Source organism: Pseudorca crassidens, chromosome 3, assembly GCF_039906515.1.
Source record: "Pseudorca crassidens isolate mPseCra1 chromosome 3, mPseCra1.hap1, whole genome shotgun sequence".
NCBI classification, from domain to species: domain Eukaryota; kingdom Metazoa; phylum Chordata; class Mammalia; order Artiodactyla; family Delphinidae; genus Pseudorca; species Pseudorca crassidens.
The window spans coordinates 62198073-62219491 of NC_090298.1; the positions used below are offsets into that span (position 1 = coordinate 62198073).

At 35.7% G+C, this 21419-nt stretch overlaps 1 protein-coding gene across 2 annotated transcripts in view; it reads left to right on the plus strand.

The window, feature by feature from the left end:
• Nucleotides 1-21419, plus strand: part of SCAMP1 (secretory carrier membrane protein 1) — a 100076-nt gene that overhangs the window by 37083 nt on the left and 41574 nt on the right. For both annotated transcript variants that reach the window (XM_067731067.1, XM_067731065.1), the window contains 4 exons: nt 6685-6783; nt 8050-8158; nt 10344-10472; nt 14727-14886. In XM_067731067.1, coding sequence (XP_067587168.1) covers nt 6685-6783; nt 8050-8158; nt 10344-10472; nt 14727-14886 — 497 coding nt within the window. The remainder of the gene's footprint in view (nt 1-6684; nt 6784-8049; nt 8159-10343; nt 10473-14726; nt 14887-21419) is intronic.

Below are 21419 nucleotides of genomic sequence, written 5' to 3' on the forward strand. Positions count from 1 at the left end.
TTATATCTTTAGTTGCAGAAGATCTTCTTTGCTGGTCTTCAGGTCGTTTCATCAGTAGCTGCTCTGTAAATAGTTGTAATTTTGGTGAAGCTCGTAGGAGGAGGTGAGCTGAAGGTCTTCCTCCTCTCCCATCTTGGTCACACCCCCTTTCTCTTTAAGATCTCTCATACTTAGGATTTGCTCTTTCACTATAGTGTGCCTAGGTGTTAACTTTTAAAACATCTGGTTTGGGTTTTGGAGTTTGGAGTCTGAGAATCAGTGTCCTCACGTTCCCTCTGAACACTGACTCTCCCTCATTCTCTGTTTGCTTCCTGTGGAGCTCTCAATTGTACCTTCTCACTCTATTCTCATTTCTCTTAAGCTCTCGTACTTTCCTTTTTTTCATCTTTCTGCTACATTCTGTGCAGTTTCTTTCTTTTTCTCCTTTTTTTTTGTTTTTTACATCTTTATTGGATTATAACCGCCCCACAATGTCACGCTAGTCTCTGCTGTACAACAGAGTGAATCAGCCACATGTATACATATATCCCCTCCTTCCTGAACCTCCCTCCCGCTCTCCCCATCCCACCTCTCTAGGGGCTCACAAAGCACTGAGCTAATCTCCCTGTGCTATGCAGCAGCTTCCCACTAGCTATCTGTTTTACACATGGTAGTGTATATATGTCACTACTACTCTCTCACTTCTTCCCAGCCTCCCCTCCCTGCCGTGTCCTCAGGTACGTTCTCTACAACCTGTGTGGTTTCTTTAGACACACTTCTGTTTCCCTAATTATCTCTTCATCTTTGTGTAGTCTGCTGTTTCACACTTGTCTATTAAATTTATAATTCTAATTATTATAGTTTTCATTTCTGTAAGTTCCATTTGTATCATTTTAAAAGATATTTGGTCAATTCTTATAGTCTCTTGTTGCCTAGTCATGCGTTTATTACCTTCTTTTATTTCTTTATTAAGCATATCTATTTTATATTTTGCATCTGATAATTCCAGTATCTCTGATCTTACTTTGTAGTTTGTATATCTGTGGATCCTTGCTCATGGTGGCTTGCTTCCTTCTGTGTTTAAGTCATGAGCCAATGTTACTTGGAACTTGAGCTGTGAAAATTCTTTGAAGCCTGGTATTTTTTTGTTTTTTAATTTTTATTTATTATTTTTGGCTGCGTTGGGTCTTTGTTGCTGTGCGGAGGCTTTCTCGAGTTGCGGCGAGCGGGGGCTACTCTTCGTTGCGGTGCGCGGGCTTCTCATTGCGGTGGCTTCTCGTTGCAGAACACGGGCTCTAGGTGCACGAGCTTTAGTAGTTATGGCACGTGGGCTCAGTAGCTGTGGCCCGCAGGCTCTAGAGCACAGGCTCAGTAGTTGTGGTGCACGGGCTTAGCTGCTCCGCGGCTTGTGGGATCTTCCTGGACCAGGGCTTGAACCCATGTCCCCTGCATTGGCAGGCGGATTCTTAACCCCTGCGCCACCAGGGAAGCCCTGAAGCCTGGTTTTAAAGTGTGTTCCTCTACTTTTGCCAGGTACTTGAGGTCACTACCAACCTGGGATATCTGGAAATGAAAATTTCAACTTGGAATATTTTATCTGTATTGGTAGTGTAAAACCGGGCCCCAACTCTGCAAGGTGGTAGGTTTATGATTAGGAGTTCTCAGGGAAGATTTCTTTCTTTCTTTTTTTTTTTTTTCTCCTTCCCTATCCAGAGTCAAGGGCAAGACAGGCAAGTATTCATACTGTTTCTTTCTGTGAAGCTGCTTTTCTGCTTATCCACTGAGAATGTTGCTTTTTAGGAAGTCCTGGCTTTATGCGGTGATCACAGATTGATTTTACCTTATACGGGCTCCCAAGCTTGGTCTCCAGCTTATTGAATCCTGGTGATTTTGTTAGTGGTATGGCATCAAGGCTCTTCTTCGGATTCGTGGTTTTTCCTACTTTCTGCCCTCTCAGGATTTCCTATCAGCTTAGTCATGTATTTACAATATTATTTAAATGAAATTTGATTCAGCATTTTTAGGTACTAAGTATCAGGGGTGTCATTACAGATGTGTGGTCTGCTGTGTTGCCATAAATGGAAGTGTTTAGTGGATTGTTTTAATTTTCTTTTTGTTCATATGTGCAGAAGTGAAAAGTTGGAAAAGAATTTGGAGCCATCATTAGAATAGGTCTTTAATCATTATGACAAGAGCTATACTTGGCTTGAGGTGGCTAATCATGGATGTTGTGGCTGATGAAAATACTGGGTTCCAGAGCTGGACAGAGATTTCGCTTGCACTGGCAAATTTGAAGAAATTGTCAGCTATCAGGTTAATATCAGTGGTATTAGAGATTTGTGCTTCTCCAATAATTCTCATGATTGCTATACCACAAGCAACTATTACCTCGAATATATCAAATACTAGCTCTAAACTAGCCTTCATTCTTATCTGGTAATTCTTCATACTTAATACTTCATTTGTTACTTAAAGCAGTAAAGAATTTATAGTATGGTTTCAGCTGGGTGAATTCTTGAGTCATTTCTGTGTGCTTTTCCTGAAGTGTGCTGCCCAACTAACTTTGCCAGGCATTTTATTCGGTCATTGTTTTGTTGTTGCCACTTATTTAAACCAAGAGAGTGATACTTTCGGGCCATGATTTTCTAGTTGGAGAATAGTTAGGATTGATCAGCTTCAGTTTTTCTGCCTATTAATATGAAATATTGGAGTGGGAGAACAGGCAATTGGAATAGAGAATTTACAGTTCTTTCGGTGATAAAAATTATAGTGGAGATAAAAATACAAGAAAAAGCTTTACATCCCACTATTCAGCAACAATCACTGTTAACATATTGATACATTTTAAAATAAAAAATTGGGATTATACTGTATATACAATTTTGTTTAATAACATAATTTTTTTATGTATTTTATTTTTGGCTGCATGGGGTCTTGGTTGTGGCATGCTGGATCTTTTGTTGTGGTGCGCAGCTTCTCTCTAGTTGTGGCACGCGGGCTCAGTAGTTGTACTCAGTAGTTGCAGCACGCGGGCTCTCTAGTTGTGGTGCGCGGGCTCCGGAGTGCATGGGCTCTGTAGTTGTGGCATGTGGGCTCTCTAGGTGTGACTCGCATGCTCAGTAGCGGCACGCGGGCTTAGTTGCCCCACGGCATGTGGGATCTTAGTTCCCCGACCAGGGATCAAACCCACGTCCTCTGCATTGGAAGGCGGATTCTTAATCACTGGACCACCAGGGAAGTCCCATAACTTATAACTGATACAAGCTTTCTCCATTTCATATTCTTTCAAAACTTTTAAATAGCTGCATAATATATTCTCCTATGGGTGGATCATAATTTAATTTGTCTATATTTTATCTACCGTTGGACATTTGGGGGTATTTCTAACTTTTTTTTTGCTTTTACAAATAATGCTGTAGGGAGTACTTTGGCATACACACATTTGTGCAAACCTTGGATTATTTCTGTATATTTTTTAAGAGTAGCTATTTATGGGGCTTCCCTGGTGGCGCAGTGGTTAACAATCCGCCTGCCAATGTAGGGGACACGGGTTCAAGCCCTGGTCCGGGAAGATCCCACATGCTGCAGAGCAACTAAGCCCATGTGCCACAACTACTGAGCCTGCGCTCTAGAGCCCGCGAGCCACAACTACTGAGCCCGTGTGCCACAACTACTGAAGCCCGCGTGTCTAGAGCCCGTGCTCCACAACAAGAGGAGCCAATGCAGTGAGAAGCCTGTGCACTGCAACGAAGAGTAGCCCCCGCTTGCTGCAACTAGAGAAAGCCCGCACGCAGCAATGAAGACCCAATGCAGCCAAAAAAAAAATATATATATATATATTTATAAAAAAAGAAAAGAGTAGCTATTTATGGGTCATAGGGTATAAATACTTAAATGCCTCTTAAACATGATGTCAAATTGTGCTCCAGAATTATTATATGAACTAGTTTATATTCCCATTATCAGTGTGTGAGAAATGCCCATTTTACCACATCTTTCCCAAAATGTGGTAGTAGTCTTATGGTAATAACCATTTAAAAAATAAATTAGGTGAAAGTTGAATTTCTTTGATTACTGGTGAGGTTGACATTTTGAATATATTTTTTGTTTTTATAAATTTTTAAATTAATTTTATTTTTGGCTGCGTTGGGTCTTCGTTGCTGTGCGTGGGCTTTCTTCTAGTTGCGGTGAGCGGGGGCTACTCTTTGTTGCGGTGCACGGACTTCTCATTGAGGTGGCTTCTCTTGTTGCGGAGCACGGGCTCTAGGCACACAGGCTTCAGTAGTTGTGGCATGTGGGCTCAGTAGTTGTGGTTCACAGGCTCTAGAGTGCTCAGTAGTTGTGGCACACGGGCTTAGTTGCTCCGCGGCATGTGGGATCTTCCTGGACCAGGGTTCAAACCCGTGTCCCCTGCATTGGCAGGCGGATTCTTAACCACTGCCCCACCAGGGAAGTCCAGTCATCTATATTCTATGTACTGTATTATTTCTAATATCTTTATAGTTTCCTTGTTTTTTTCTTTTTGCATTGAACTTTAATCCATTTGGAATTTATTCCAAATAAATTGTTAAGATATGGGATCTGATTTTTTTTTATCCCAAACGTTTAAATAATTGTCCCAGCACCATTTATTGATATCTTTTCTTTTCCCACTGATTTGAAAAACTGTCTTGATCATATGCTTTAATTTTTATATACATCATCATTGTGTATATACAGTGATGAGTGATATGAGTGATATGTCACTGTTTTTTTATATTTCTTGATTACTAGTGAGGTTGAACCATTAGTTCCTATGTTTATTGGCCATTCCTGTTTTCTCTTCTTTGTTTTGCCTGTTCAGATATTTTGCCCATTTTCCTATTAGTAGTTTGTATTTTTATGGATTTGTAACAGTTCTTCCTGTATTCTGAGAAGCAATACTTTTTGTTAAAGCTATTATAACCAATTTTTCCTAGTCTGTTATTTGACTTTTCACTTTGACAGATTCAACTATACTGAAATTTAATAACAATCTTAACTTTATGGTTTATGTGCTTGCTAACCTTAATTTTACAAATACTTATTGATCATTTACTGTGTTCCAGGCACCGTTTTAGGTACTTGGGATACATCATAGATAGGATACACAAAGATGTCTATAGCTTATATTTGAGAAGCTCTTATGTACCCTGAGTTCACGAAAATATTCATGTATATTTTTTTCCTAAAAGTGCTTAAAGTTTGCTTTTTCACTTTTAAGTCATTCATCCACCTGGAATTTATTTTTGTATGTAATGTCAAGTAGGAAATCTAGTTTAATTGTTCCATCTGGTTAACCAGTTATCTCAGAACCATTTATTGACTAATACATTATTTCTCCACTGTTTTGTGGTGGACCTCTGTTGGGTATCAAGTTTTGGGGGGTTTGTTTCTGTTTCCCTACTGTTTATTGGTATATTTCTTATCTTTGGCATCTGTACCACACTGTTTATTACTATATTAAGTCTTGATATTATAGGTTTGCCTACCTTACTCTTCTTGAGAATTGTTTGACCTATTCTTAGCTCTTGGCATTTCCATATGAATTTTAGAATCAGCTGTACTCCATTTCTATCTTTGGTTGTGTCTGGCTTCCTTTTCAGGGCTGCTGTTTGCTGTGTCAGAATAAAATCAAGCTGCATTGGTGGTGTCTTCTGACTTTAATAGTTCTTCTGATCTTTGAACTTCCCTTTGCAGCTGCTTGCTTGTATGTTTTCTCTCTCTTTTTTTTTCTTTTCTTTTCCTTTCCCTTTCTTCTTGTCCTATTTTTCTTATGGCCATTTTAAAGAATGCTTAAAATTATTTTCTAACTGAAAAAAATAGTATAATGGGGAGAGAAGGGAATTAATAGAGAAGTGTATAAAGCAAAAGGTGCAAATCCCTTTGATAGTTTGCTAAGACATCCCAGAGATTTTTCTGGACATATACAAATGTGTGTTCATAAAAGAAAAAAATTTGGTCATATGCATGCTGTTCTGTAGTTGGCTTTATTTCATTTAGTATTTAAAAGGGCATCCTCCTGTAGAACTAACTAATTCCTTTTGACGACTGCATTGTATATATATATATATAGTAATTTAACCAATTCCCCTTTGATGGATTTGTAGATATCTACCTACTTTTTGAACTTGCAGCTACTTTCACGTACTGTTGATCGTCACTGGCAAAGTGGAGGTTGTGCAGTTTATTTTCCATCTCCCTAATGTCTCCCCTCTTATTCTTTTCGAGGAGTATTAGTGGGGTTCTGCCAGGACCTCTCCTATTTACTTTTTAAGGGCACTGGCACATAGCTTTGTTAGGTGGGAAGAGTTGACAGCCTAGTTGACAGTTAACCTTGGTGTAAATTCTTCAGTTTGGTGCTATCTGTATTTTACTAAAAAAACATACTTGAAGGTTTTTTGTTTTCGTTTTGTTTTGTCTTGAATGCATAGTGTTCTGGAGGAGAGTGCTAACAGTGTCGTGTCAGAGGTAGCAGCCACATTGAAGAGTTAAGAAGTGAGTGAGCTTGAGAAAATGGAGATGAAGAGCTTCACTAGCTCTTTACTGCACACTGGATTATGAGAATTCAGGGGAGGAAGTGAGGCAGTTCTTGCCACTTTGGTTTTTATTAGTGTTACACTTTTTGAAAGAAGTTGAAGTTGGATTTCTATGTTATGTAATTTGTCCTTTTCTTAATCTTCCTAGCCTCCACCGGGCAATGTGAAAATGCCTAATGTACCCAGTACACAACCAGCAATAATGAAACCAACAGAGGAACATCCGGCTTATACACAGATTGCAAAGGTTAGTTCATGTTACATGTGTAAATGCATATTGGAAATTACAATATCAATAACATTTGCTTTCAGAGCAGAATAATTCTTTGTATAGTGCATTCCTTATTGTTTAATTTTTAACTCACTTTTGAGTCTGGTTTAGCTTGCTTCTCAATCCTGTAATACTCATACCTCTTTTTCAGCTTATAGCATTTGTTTTACTCCATTATTAGCAGTTATTGAATTCATTCATCATCTTGGTGTATAATTTATGTAGAGAAATTTTTATTGCTTTTGGTCTCACATTTTAATGCACAATTCCATTAAAGTAACAATGATATATCAATAGATATTATTGGAAGAGAGTTATGATGGCTAAGCAAAGCACAGTGGTAGGAAGTAGGAGGTGGCAAAAATACCAAGAAAAAAGGAGATGAATAGGATGCCTGGTATTACGTAAAGTCAGATGGAGTTATAAACCAGAATTTCTTAACCATATCCTCCTTTCACTTCATTATCTTATAAAATATAAGATATTATATAATATTCCTGCATTGGGAACCTTATGTACCATTTAACCCAATTCATAAGAGCCAATTCAGTTGCCCTTTTCTCCATCTGTCTGTTTTCCTCAGCTGTTCTCTTTGTCTCAGTCCCTCACTCTCGTTTAGGCACAGAGTTCACCTTAATTTCATTTTCCCAATTACCTTACGATTTTTTTTAACATCTTTATTGGAGTATAATTGCTTTACAATGGTGTGTTAGTTTCTGCTGTATAACAAAGTGAATCAGCTATACATATACATATATCCCCATATCTCCTCCCTCTTGCGTCTCCCTCCCACCCTCCTTATCCCACCCCTCTAAGTGGTCACAAAGCACCGAGCTGATCTCCCTGTGCTATGCGGCTCCTTCCCACTAGCTATCTATTTTACATTTGGTAATGTATATATAAGTCCATGCAACTCTCACTTCATCTCAGCTTACCCTTACCCCTCCCTGTGTCCTCAAGTCCTACCTTAGAATTTTAACTGCTTTTACTGACAGAATTTTTTCTTGTCCTAATGGGCCCAACATTTCTACCGAGGGTTTTCATAACCAAAAGGCCAAAATGGGCGAAATATTTCCATAATATTTTCTGAAACTGTAATCTTTAGTGAATTCCTATATTGTGGAAAGAGCATTTGAATTAGGTTTCTAGCATAGTAGAGAAGTAGGAGTATAGTAGAAGCAGAAGTAGAAATGTTGCTGTATTTTATACTTCTGACAATGTATTCCCTTATTTTTTGTTTAGGAGCATGCCTTGGCCCAAGCTGAACTTCTTAAACGCCAGGAAGAACTAGAAAGAAAAGCAGCAGAATTAGATCGTCGAGAACGAGAAATGCAAAATCTCAGTCAACATGGTAATATCCAAAGAAATTTCAAATAAAAATAACTTTAAAATTCTTTAAAATTTTAAGCTTTTGCACTAGCTCTAGATCATTTGGTTTGTGGATATAAAGCTCTACCCTGTTATTCTAGCAAGGAGGTCAGACATGGCAGATTTTCTACCTGATGCTCTGTGGCTCTCTGATCTTGGCTGATTTACATAGTGTTTTGATTAGAACAGTGTTAGCCTCTGAATGCAAATATGATGATTTTGGTTTATTGTAAGGTCAGGAGTCTTTGATTCTGCTCTTGGGCCTTCGCCTCGGTCTGTTAAAGCTTTATGAGCACATGGGAGTGTGCCCTATGTTTGACTGCATTTAACTCTTAACTTCTGGTTTATTCAGACCAGTTTCAAATTAATCTGCCCCTGTCCTCACAAGTATATCCGTATATGTCAAACCAAGTGTAAAAAAAAAAAAAAAGCGTCTGTGGTGAGGTGACTCTAGGAAGCCTGGGGTATTCTGATGATGCCAAAGAAATAAGTAAGTGGTGAATTTTGATTATGTCCTATGAAATTCATTCAGGCTGTGACTACCAAAGGTCACTTCAAGGGAGTAGCTTAGGGAAAGCTAGCAAGTGTCTGGGTAAGAAGCGATGAGAGAACTAGACAAGTCATTGTGAGTATGTCTGGATAGTGATGGAGTGACAATGTTAGGACAGTGATAACATTCAGTGATACTGAACTATTTCTTCCTTAACCTAGAATGTGTAAGTCTAGGGCCTCAGGAGGACACATTTATCCTGGGCCATTTTCTTGCTTCCAACATCAGAGACAGCATCTGTGAAAGGAGAAACTAGAGGTTTAATTGAGATCAATATTTCTGAAATACATGTAACGAAAATCTGTCCTGTTCCCTTAGCTTTGACTAATACAAATTACTTCTATGAGAGATGTTTTAGTAAATGAAGTAGTTATGAAGTGTGGTAAATTAAGAGACTTGCCGTATGTTATACACTTAAGTACTTTTCATCTGTTAGCTCATTTCATCCTCAGTACAATTCTGTGAAGGGTGCTGAGTTCTTCTCACTTTACAGATGTAGAAACAAAGTCTTCAGCAGGTTGGATAAGTTGCCCAAGCCCTCCTAGCCAGTAAGTGTCTAGGAGCTTCTATTGATAGTTTCAGAGCCTTTGTTCTTTACTACTATTCTCTGCTTCTCGAGTAGTATGAGACTTGTATGAGAAATGAAAGAACAACATGTAGTTTGAAAAGAATGATAAAACAGTGGAGACATGTTGGGAAGAATCAGAAATAGAGGACGCTTTTTTCCCACTATGAAGAATTTCCTGGTCTATGAAAAAGTATGTAAAATCTAATCTTTGTAAGTGTGGGATATAATATCTAAAATGAGAAAATGGCCTTTAGGCGCTATTTTTACTCTCTGTTTTCAATGTTTTGACTTCTTTAATTTTAGTTTTTTATTTCCCCACACCACTTCCCAAGCCTTATTTTCAGTCTAGTTTCTTTAAATAGACACATTTTCTCTCCTTACACATGGAATTTGTTTTTTCTCTAGGTTTTTGAAGGTGCTATAATTCCTCAGCTTCTTTCTCATGACTGTTTTGTATTTTCACATAGTTTTATGCTTTTCTTACATGTGTCTTTTGGACATTATTTTTTTCAGACTTGGAGATTTCCAAATTTGATTCTTTGGTACTGGTTATCTTATGTTTCTTTATGGAGTTAACAGTAGAAAACTTTGAAAGATTCAGAAGCTGGTCTTCCCTCTCCACATGCGTTAGGAGTTATATTTAAAAATTGAAGACGTGGAGGAGGAAATCTGTAGGGACTTAAAAACTTCATGGCCTTCATGTGAGAGCCAGAGTCTTGGGACTTTGAAATAAATCTCTTTTTAGGGCAGAGTCACAGGATATGTCCCTGTGCTCTTTTTTCTTTTCTTGTTTCAACTTACATAAGTGGTATGACACTGGAAAATTATTTTACCATGTAATGAGTTCTAAATTGATATTTTGGGAAAAGTTTTAAAAATAAAAAGCTTGGTTTTCAGAGTTGTAGGAATGTAGAGATACAGTGTTATATTTTTGAAACACCTATTAAAAGAATAGACAATATTCTTCTTTATTATGAAACAAATAATTACATGCAAAAAGAATAGCACATATTTGTCCTTATATAAATAACTTTGTTTTTTTATTTGCAGGCAGAAAAAACAATTGGCCACCTCTTCCTGACAATTTTCCTGTGGGACCTTGTTTCTATCAGGATTTTTCTGTAGACATTCCTGTGGAATTCCAAAAGACAGTAAAGATTATGTACTACTTATGGATGTGTGAGTATAGAACAAATTATATATTTATTTGAAAAAGTTTATATTTTATTCTCAAAATCTACATTTTTAAAACTCATATAAGGGTAGTATCATAAGTTGGTCTTTTCCTATAGATATTTTAATTTTGAGTGAATCATGTTGTATTTAGGTATGTCAAAATTGTATACTATGTGACAATCTAAGTTCTTAGCTGAGGAAGACCTATATATTGAGAACTGGCATTCTTTTGAGGAAAGGACTTCCCTATCATACAGTAGAATTTTCAATGATCCTTTCTCCCTGCAAAATGTTATCGAGGCAATATTTGCTTTGAAAAAATTACTCATATGATTTTTATGCAAATGAAGGCTATTAAAGCATTATGACTTTTTAAAAGGGGCATAAAATATTGAAATATTATAAACTATTTTTCTTAGAGCTTTGAGCACAATTTACTTTTCATTTTCAAGTGGTGAGGAATACTTTTATTATTGGAAGTGCCTAATTAATATAGGATGTTTCATTAAATAGAACGTTAGGACATACATTTTAGGCTGTGATGTTCACATTGCTTTGAATATAATTATGACACATGGAATATTCAAACTAAATGTCAACCTTTTACCAGTTTTTTGTATGTACACAGAATTCCCACTTATTCTGTTGCATTTTTATTCCAAACAGCAGTCTCAGCCCCATTTAACATCATTGTGTCAGTAGGAGAGGTAGCTGTCATGACTTCTCATCTGCACAGTTGCTGGGTTAATGGACACATTGTGGAGTAAACTCTCATTGGAGGAAATTTGTATGTTCTTACTGTATGATTAGGGAGCCTCCCTCCACCAAATATATGAGATCATTTTCCTCAAAATCTTTTAGGAGTATTCTTCACATTTGTGAAACTGCTTTGGAATATGAGAAATGATTCCTTATGGATAGTACATTTTTAACTCTTAGTTTCTTTTGAGTTATGTTGTTAATCTGATTTCTTTGGTTAATCCTGAGTGTCAGTAGTATTACATATTTTTATTTTTAAAGGTTTTGATTTCATATATGTCCATATTAAACAACTCTTATTTAATCAATAAATCATAAAATATATGTAGATTATAAAATAATTATTTTCTTAATGAGCAGAAATTGGCCTCACATTTTAAGTATAAGTTCTTTGACTTTAGTGAAAAAACACTTTAAATGGGGGAGATGGGTGTTGGAAGAAAATTCTATAAGGAATTTAGTAAATAGAGATTGAATGGGGAAGATGATTAATTTTAACTGAATGGTTAACTGCTTTACCAATGCTGATTGTTTCAAAATAGGTCTGTTTTGTCTTAGAAATATATAACTTTCTGAGGTTCTTAGAAATAATATAGTTGGCTATAGTTTTTCCTAGCCCTATTCAGTTTGCAGATCTGTTAACTATTCAAAGAGGGCTCAAGATTCCATCCAGTTAAGGTTCCAATTTGAAGAAGCATTACCTGGAACAAAGTAGGATCTAGTGCTAGTTCAGCACTATCTCTAAATTTCATAGAATATAGGTTGTTTTAATAAATTATTTTCAAGAAGTGTCATCTTGTTACTGATTTTGGAGTTGACTGATGCTTTCACATTGTACTAATAATTATAACAAGAGATAACATTTATGGAGGATTTATCAATACTTTGTGCCAGGCACAGAACTAATCACTTTATATACATTATGTTATTAACTCTTAACCATGTTATGAAGCAACTACTATATTATCTAGTATTATAGATTGGGAAACTAAAGCTTAGAGAATTTGAGGTAACTTGTCCAAGATTACACAGCAAGTAAGGTTGGGGTTGGATAGCTTGACTCTAGATCCCAGCGTCTAGATTTCCATGTTATACCACCTACAAAGTACCAAAATAAAGAAGTAATTTACATTTTAAACCCAAATATGATGAAGTTATGGTTTCAAAGTTACCTTACTTGAAGCAAATAATTTTCACTCTAAAGGAACTGAAGCAATTAGAAATACCGCTATGAAATGAATCTCAACCTCTTTGAGTATACTCTTGAATTTAAAGAGAAAGAAAAATATCCAGCTACATTAAAGACCACTTAGTGAGGAAGATAATATATTGTCCTAAATTTGTTTATTTTAGGTATCTATATTGTAATGCAGAACTTAGCAAGAAGAGTAATAGTTGCAAATTTAGATTCTAGTGACAGTTGCGAATTTAGGTCCACTAATACCAGATTTGAGTGCTTAATAAAGCAAATTGAAATTTTATAAGAAGGAGGGTCATTCAACTTGGAAATCATGTAAATGAAATGGCCTAAAATTTTCTTTAGTGTTTTACCTACACTTGGAATCCACCAAGTGGATTGGAATTGGATTGAAATTAGCAACATAGAATCATGCATTTCACATTACCTTGCCTTTCTATGTGTTTTTTGATCTCTATGTAAGTGTACTGATTGTTTAGTAAGTAGGCCTAGATGCTTCCTCTTCATTGGGGTACAAACAAATGACCTATTATTGATCATGGTTGTTGGTTACTATGAAAACACATACAGAAAAAATTTTAATAGATTACACAAAATTTAATTGATATTTTTATCTATACTTGGAAGAATTTTTGTGAACTTTAAAATACTCATACCGATATAGTCTGTCTTTTTTTTCTTAAACAGATTAGGAGATAAACCTTGAAAAGTTATTTCTTTGGAGGTTGAAATTTGAGTTAGAATGTTCTGAACATTTAAAACTTTTTTAGGCAATTGGATGCCATTTAATATTACAGAATAATATCTCACAATCTCTTGAATTCTGTTTTTAAGCCCTTAACAGAACTACTTTTATTTCGAGGTGAAGGATTTTGAGTAAATTTATTAGTAAGCTAGCTTTCATGAGTTAGAAATCCTAATGGGAATAAGTAAGTCTTTCCTGTGTAGTAGAATGGGGTGGAATTTTAAAGCTGGAAGAGCCTCCTGCATTTCTCCTGCTGAAAAATTGAAATGCACAGAGGTTGATTAGCTCGATATTATATCACTATAACCCAGGTGTTTTCATTCCTCCTCTGGAGCTCTTTCTCCTTCTGTGGAGTTTGTGTGTTTATCTGGTTGTTAGATGAGAGCAAATTTAGAGGCATCCTAGAATGTGTTTATACCTTGTTTCATTAAGTATTACTTTTATTTGATTAATAATTTAAAGAGATTTTAAAGTTTTTTTTAATGTATGTTGATTTTTAAAATTTACATTCACTTGGTTTTCCCTTTGTTATTTTTAATTAAAGTAGTGGCTTGTATATTTTTATTGTATTGGTAGTTTACATTAAACAGTATTTTAACTTTTGAAATAATTTCTTTCTTGTAATAAATTCAGCCTGTGAATAAATTTAAAAAATTCTTTAAAAAGTTATTAATTATAATGGGTAAATGTTGTTCTTTAGGATCATGGTGTCCTTAGATGTTACTCAGATTTTTGGGTTTTGGTCTGTCAGGGAAAGTAATTACTAACAGTACAGGAAGAATTTGCCAAGATCTATTTGTGTTAACGAAAAGAAAGATCTGCCACAGCAGGTAAAGTGCATCATAGTAAACTTCTTTTTTTTTTTTTTAAATTAGTGTAATCCCCTACCAGAACATTGTTTTTAATCCCAGGACCTTAAAAAGTGGACAGCTTTATGAAGATGAGTTAATAATCCTTATAGATTGACTGTATAGTCACTGGAAGTTTCTGCTGTGTTAGTATTTTTAGTCCAATGATTCGAATTAATTTTATTGCTTAAAAGTGTTACAGTGAGATTGCGCAGGGCACGTCTCTATTTTCTCTTCTCTTGTGTAGTTCACACTGCGAGGAGCCTGCAGCCCCATTCTGTAAAAATTATAGTTCTGAGTGTAGGATCTTTTTCCTCTCAAGTCCCGGTTCTTTTCCTGGCAGCCACTATTTTTCTGCTTGGGCCTTGAGTCAAGAGACACATCACATGTCATCACATGTTTCCTTCCCAGGGGAGAACCCCTTAAGGTTGTGCGTCTCTGGTTTAGCTGTGTAATTGCCCATTAGGAGAGGGCCAAAAGAATTTTTGCCAAACAGTGCATGTATTAGGACTCTTCTACCTGTGAATACTCTGTTTTCAAATCAGACATGTAAGAAATAGCAACAATGTTTTGAAAAATACTAAATGGAAACATGGGGTAGAATACACTTGCTCTTAGGAAGTATTTTTTCATTTATAATTTTTGTTGAATGAACACATAAATTGAATGTAAACATTTCTTTTCTATTTTGTTTTTTGATTCCACAGTCCATGCTGTAACACTGTTTCTAAATATCTTCGGATGCTTGGCTTGGTTTTGTGTTGATCCTCCAAGAGGGGTTGATTTTGGATTGAGTATCCTGTGGTTCTTGCTTTTTACTCCTTGTTCATTTGTCTGTTGGTACAGACCACTTTACGGAGCTTTCAGGTAAAATGTGTGTACTTTAAAATATGCTCTTTAAAACCTGTGAAGTAAATAATTTGTAGTACACCTTAAAGGGAAAAGTGACATATTTTCATTTTTCATATTTTTTATTATTGTATAATATACCTTCAGAAAAGTCCGTATATAACATCTCTGTGTATTAAGTCCGTATATAACATGCTCTTGTATTCATTTGACTTTGTAACAAATAATATCCCATTCTTTTCTCCCACTTGAGAAAAAGATCAAACATGAAAATGAATGAGGGAAAAATGAGAACAATCTTAGGTCTTAATATTTGTAAAAGATTCTATTCCATATGATACATTTGACTTTAAAGAAAATTTTACTTTTTATTCTCCCCTTCAGAAAAAATCAGGAGTGGTGATTACAGCCTAATTTTTAAATGAACCTAGGTAGCCTAGGTAGGGTGAATATACATGTGATATTTAAAGTGAGTCACTTTTCACCTGGCAAGTTGGTAATTATTTTCTGTGGAAATTCATTTTTGGTTTTTCAAAATGCAGTAACGTTTTAAAACTGTTTAGACTATAAGATTAACTATACTACTTTGCATGGTATATTTTAATCAACGGTTAGGATTAACATTTCTTAAATGCGTGTTCTGTGGGGTATTACTAGGTGTTGTAGAAAAAAAAGTTCATTAGCTTAAGTTTGGGAACAGTGGGATAATAAAATTAAATAAGTTTCTTCATTTCAGAATTTCTTAGACTTCTTTAAGAGCCTCATGTGCTTTGTGATATGACCATGGAACCATTATTTGTGCGTGTGTGTTGAGTACCTTGTTGGACTCTTGCTTTAGGAAATAAACATTGGGAGATGCTGATTTAGATGATAGCCCTAGATGAGTCCATGTATTCAATTGTTTATCAACTTATTTTTATTTGAGTAAACTCATTTATGAATAATAAACCTCTTTCAGCTCTCATGTATGAGGAGCAGCATTACTAGGAAATAGGCATGTATTGTGCAGATGATATATTAGGGAAATTAGAGGGCCACATTCAGTTGTTTAACTTTTTTTCACTATTTGAACAAAAAATTTCTTTGATTATTCAGAATGTGTATCACCACCCCCATCCCCCAAAGCCCTGCCAAATGAAATTAGAAACGCAGATAGGTAAACAGAAAACGAAGGGGGAAGATTAGGGAATTTGGAGAAAAAAGATGTCATTCAGCAGAAAACTAAATTGGTTAGAAATGGAATGAAGGGAAGAAAATAGATGGGAGGAGGGAAAGGGAGGAAAATCTTTGGATCTAATGGAACATGAGAGGTTGGTTATCAAGGAATGGGGAGGGGCACCCCTATAGATGTAGGTTGGAGAAGAATAAAAGGGACCTATTTACTCCTTGCGTGAACGGGAGGAGAGTTACTGCTGCTCTTTTCCTTGTTATCTAAGTCTGGCTCACAAGTTTTTTAATTTTTTGACATGTGGCCTCTGCTTGCCTACTTCCATCGTGTTACCAGTGTATCTGTAATGATGCTTGTGGGTGGGAATGGGGATGTCTTTGGGACTTTGAAAATGACCTGAAACTAGATACTTTGAATTTTAAGCCTTCTGTGACAAATGTAGCCAGAACAAACTATAAAAAGCCAGTTTTCTGCCATTTATCACTTGAAGTCACTTGGTTCCTTTTATTCCCTTTCTTTGCCAGTGGAAATAAAAATGCTTTGTGGAACATTTTTACTTCTGGCATTATTAACCCCTGGGCTAAATTCTTAGCTGCATCTCAACCCTTTAGAGTATATGTATCACAAATATGTTAATTATCTGGGCTTTACTGTTTGGAGCAGAACTGAGAGGAATAGTTTTTTTAGGGGAAAGTTGAAAGTATTTTAAATCATTAATTAATATACCTTCTCAGTGTATAACTTTGGCATTTTCTTCACCCAGATTGCCAGTGTTTCTGGGTCTGTTAAGTCTCTTCTGAAGTATCTGGTAAAGTTTTTTAAACATCTGCTGATGACAGATTTCTCCCTTAAATATGGAAATCTTAAACCAGATACATTGGATGTGATTATTTCTATTAAATACAGGGTTTTAAATAGACTTTACTTATTCACGTAAGTGCTTTATTTGAGATCAATTTTGACAGGGATTACTGCCTTTTGAGAAGGGGCAGAGTCACAGGATGTGCAAGTGTTTCATATTCTGTTTCAAGACTGATGATTAAGAAATGAAACACAAGCATCTGAACATATTACGTCAGTAGAAAATGGGTAACTAAAATCTTTTAGGCCAGATGCACATATTTCTTAAACCAAGTTGTTATTGAAAGCATTTAGTTTTTATTAATCAGACTCTGGAGTGAAGCTAAAGTGCTTTTTAAAAGTTTTTCAAGTTTTATTCTTCTCTGGCTAATGATGTATTTGCCTCTATTGCCATATTTAAATACCTACTGTGAACTTGATTTCTTCAGGTTTCCCTAGAAGTGAAGAAAAGAATGGTAAGCAATAAGAAAAACATGGCAGGGATTGATTTTAGAATAAACCAGTCATTGCAAACATACAAGTTAGAGGGACATTAGGTCTGAGAATGTGATCAGATTTTTTTTTAGTTGTCTGGTGAATTTTTTTTTCCCCCTTGTAGATAGGTGGTAATTCCAAGTTTCTAGAGTAGCTGTTAGCTTTGTCGTGGGGTGCTGAAAATAACTAGAGGGCATGTTAGGAAGTCTTTATTCTAGAATGATCAGTTCTTTGTTTTTTGTCCCTTAGTCAGTTGAAGTTGCATTTGTCATTGCCATATATAGTTTATCTCCTTCTTTGCCTCCCTGTTGACTCATAATCTAAAAGTAAATCCTTTTTAAAGGTTAATAGTTAACTTTGTTATCAAGAATTTGTTGTAGTTTGCTTAATAACATGATGGCTGAGTAAACCTTTGTATATTAACCCTTAAGCTGGGAAGAAAAATATAATTGTTTTAACTGAATTATAAAATGCCTTTAGATGGAGTTAAAGTATTTGCTAATAGCTTTAGAGCCTACTGAAAAAATTTAAAGCTACATTTAAGTGATTATAATCAATAATCTCATATACTAAGTCATACTGATAATTACATTTAATGATTTTAAAATGTGATAAAGGTTGATTCTCTTTAGGAATAATCATTTTAAAATTAGTTACCATGCATGAGAAGTTGGTTTTCCAGTGTCATCTGAGTTTCCGTTTCAGTATTTCATTTGCAAGTTTGTTATTGAGTTCACTTGAGTTCACTCTCTTAGGGAGATGTTAAGATAAATAACTAATGATTGTAAAGCAGTTAGAAAATAAGTACTAAGGTTTAAATTAATCACTCACTGAATACAGATAGTATATATTAGGCTGGAGATACAAAGAAGACATGGTACTTGCCCTGTAGAAATATATAATATATAAATGAGTTTAAAAGTAGGTATTACTGAAACTTTGGCTAGTAGAATTTATACATTAAAACAGAGTAATATTCAAACACCCCCAAAATTTGAAATACAGAGTAATTTAATACTGGTATCATACCTGTGATATATCTCTAAATAGAAGATTAGTTATTTTCAAGTGAGTCTTCTTGGATTATCTTTTTGAGGATTTAAGTTTTTAAAAAACATTCTTCTCTGAAATCAGAAAAAAAAAACCCAAGACCTTGTTTTTACTGGAACCATTGAAATATCAGAATGTCCATGAAAAAGATGAGTTTTAAACTGTATAAAATACTGTTCTATATGAATATGACTTCTCTTAGTGTTACTGAACCAAACTTGGGTCCACTCACCTGTGTGCAGTAAAGCCAATCTACTGCCACTGGGTTGTGGTGAAGGAAAGTGCAGCATTTATTGTAAAGGTACCACACAAGGAGAATGGGTGGCTCATGCTCAAAAACCCCTGAACTCCCTGAAGTGTTTCAGCAAAACATTTTGAAAGGCAAGGTGAGGGAAGGGTGTCCCAGGGTATGTGATCAACTCACACACAATTCTCTGACTGGTTGTTGGTGACGTAACAGGGGTTAATGTTATCAATCCTTAGGCACCAGTAGGTCTGGGGGCTACATGCTCATGCTTGTCAAGTAGTTAATTTCTTCTATTTGGTGGTAGTTTTAGCATCTATAAAACAACCCCAGAAGTGTGCATCAGATATTATTATCTAGGTACTTCAGAGAGGAGCTACAGTGGAGGATATGAGGGAATGAATGGTCTGTCCCTGGAAGGCCCCATAGGGTCCTGCTCAGTTACATTAGTTTTCAACCAAGAAGCTCCTTTTACTGATACATGCAAAGGACTTTGACCTCCCTGAATTAATCCCATTGCCTGAATCTGAAGGAGAATTTTATAGAGAAGTTTCAAGCGTATGTGCTTTTCAAAATTAAGTTTATTAGGTATCAGAATTAAACTCAGAGTTGTCATTTTGTCATTTACATATTTTTTAAAAGACTAACTTTATTCTTAATTTTATGCTTCCACAAATCACCAGGCATTATGTAAATACTTTAAAATATTAGGTAATTATTAATGAAGCAGTGTTTTGTTGAAAAAGTATGATTATTGGAAACAGACTGAGAAAGGGTTAGAATTCTGGCTTCCCCACTTAAAAGCTGTGTGCTGTTATGAAAATGCAGTAAAACCTCTCAGTGCCTCAGGTTTTTGAGTGTAAATTGGGCATAACATTTGCAGAGTTGATAAGAAGATTATAGATAATATGTACAAAATATTTGTCTTTAAAGATGGTCAACAAATGGTAGCTGGAATGTTTTATATTTTTGTTTTTGATAGGTTTTATCATTTACTTATGATGATCCATAAAACCATTACTTGTTATAAGTTATTTTTTGCTGCTTTTAGTTCATTGTCCTTTAGTACCCCAGCCTAACCTGGAGGAAATCATAATGTACACTAAAGTGTATATAGGTTCTTTGTATTGCTTGATAAAAATAAACTTTAAAAAATGTTGTCTGGAGCAGAAGCAAGAAGAACTACAATCTTGCAGCCTGTGGAACAAAAACCACATTCACAGAAAGATAGACAAGATGAAAAGGCAGAGGGCTATGTACCAGATGAAGGAACAAGATAAAACCCCAGACAAACAACTAAATGAAGTGGAGATAGGGAACCTTCCAGAAAAAGAATTCAGAATAATGATAGTGAAGATGATCCAGGACCTCGGAAAAAGAATGGAGGCAAAGATTGAGCAGATGCAAGAAATGTTCAACAAAGACCTAGAAGAATTAAAGAACAAACAAACAGAGATGAACAATAGAGTAACTGTAAATGAAAACTACACTAGAAGGAATCAATAGCAGAATAATTGAGGCAGAAGAACGGATAAGTGACCTGGAAGACAGGATGGTAGAAGTCACTGCTGTGGAACAGAATAAAGAAAAAAGAATGAAAAGAAGTGAAGACAGCCTAAGAGACCTCTGGGATAACATTAAACACCAACAACATTCGCATTATAAGGGTCCCAGAAGCAGAAAAGAGAGAGAAAGGACCCGAGAAAATATTTGAAGAGATTATAGCCGAAAACTTCCCTAACATGGAAAAGGAAATAGCCACCCAAGTCCAGGAAGCACAGAGAGTCCCATACAGGATAAACTCAAGGAGAAACACTCCAAGACACATAGAAATCAAATTGGCAAAAGTTAAAGACAAAGGAAAATTATTGAAAGCAGCAAGGGAAAAATGACAAATAACATACAAGGGAACTCTCATAAGGCTAAGAGCTGATTTCTCAGCAGAAGCTCTACAAGCCAGAAGAGAGTGGCGTGACATATTTAAAGTGATGAAAGGGAAGAACCTACACCAAGATTACTCTACCCGGCAACCTACACCAAGATTACTCTACCCGGCAACAATCTCATTCAGATTCGATGGAGAAATCAAAAGCTTTACAGACAAGCAAAAGCTAAGAGAATTCAGCACCACCAAACCAGCTCTACAACAAATGCTGAAGGAACTTCTCTAAGTGGGAAACACAAGAGAAGAAAAGGACCTCCAAAAACAAACCCAAAACAATTAAGAAAAGGGTAACAGGAACATACATATCGATAACTACCTTAAACATGAATGGATTAAATGCTCCAACCAAAAGACACAGGCTTGCTGAATAGATACAAAAACAAGACCCATCTATATGCTGTCTACAGGAGACCCACTTCAGACCTAGGGACACATACAGACTGAAAGTGAGGGGATGGAAAAAGATATTCCATGCAAATGGAAATCAAAAGAAAAGCTGGAGTAGCAATACTCATATCAAATGAAATAGACTTTAAAATAAAAAATGTTACAAGAGACAAGGAAGGACACTACATAATGATCAAGGGATCAATCCAAGAAGAAGATATAACAATTATAAATATATATGCACCCAGCATAGGAGCGCCTCAATACATAAGGCAACTGCTAACAGCTCTAAAAGAGGAAATCGACAGTAACACAATAATAGTGGGGGACTTTAACACCTCACTTACACCAATGGACAGATCATCCAAACATAAAATTAATAAGGAAACACAAGCTTTAAATGACACAATAGACCAGATAGA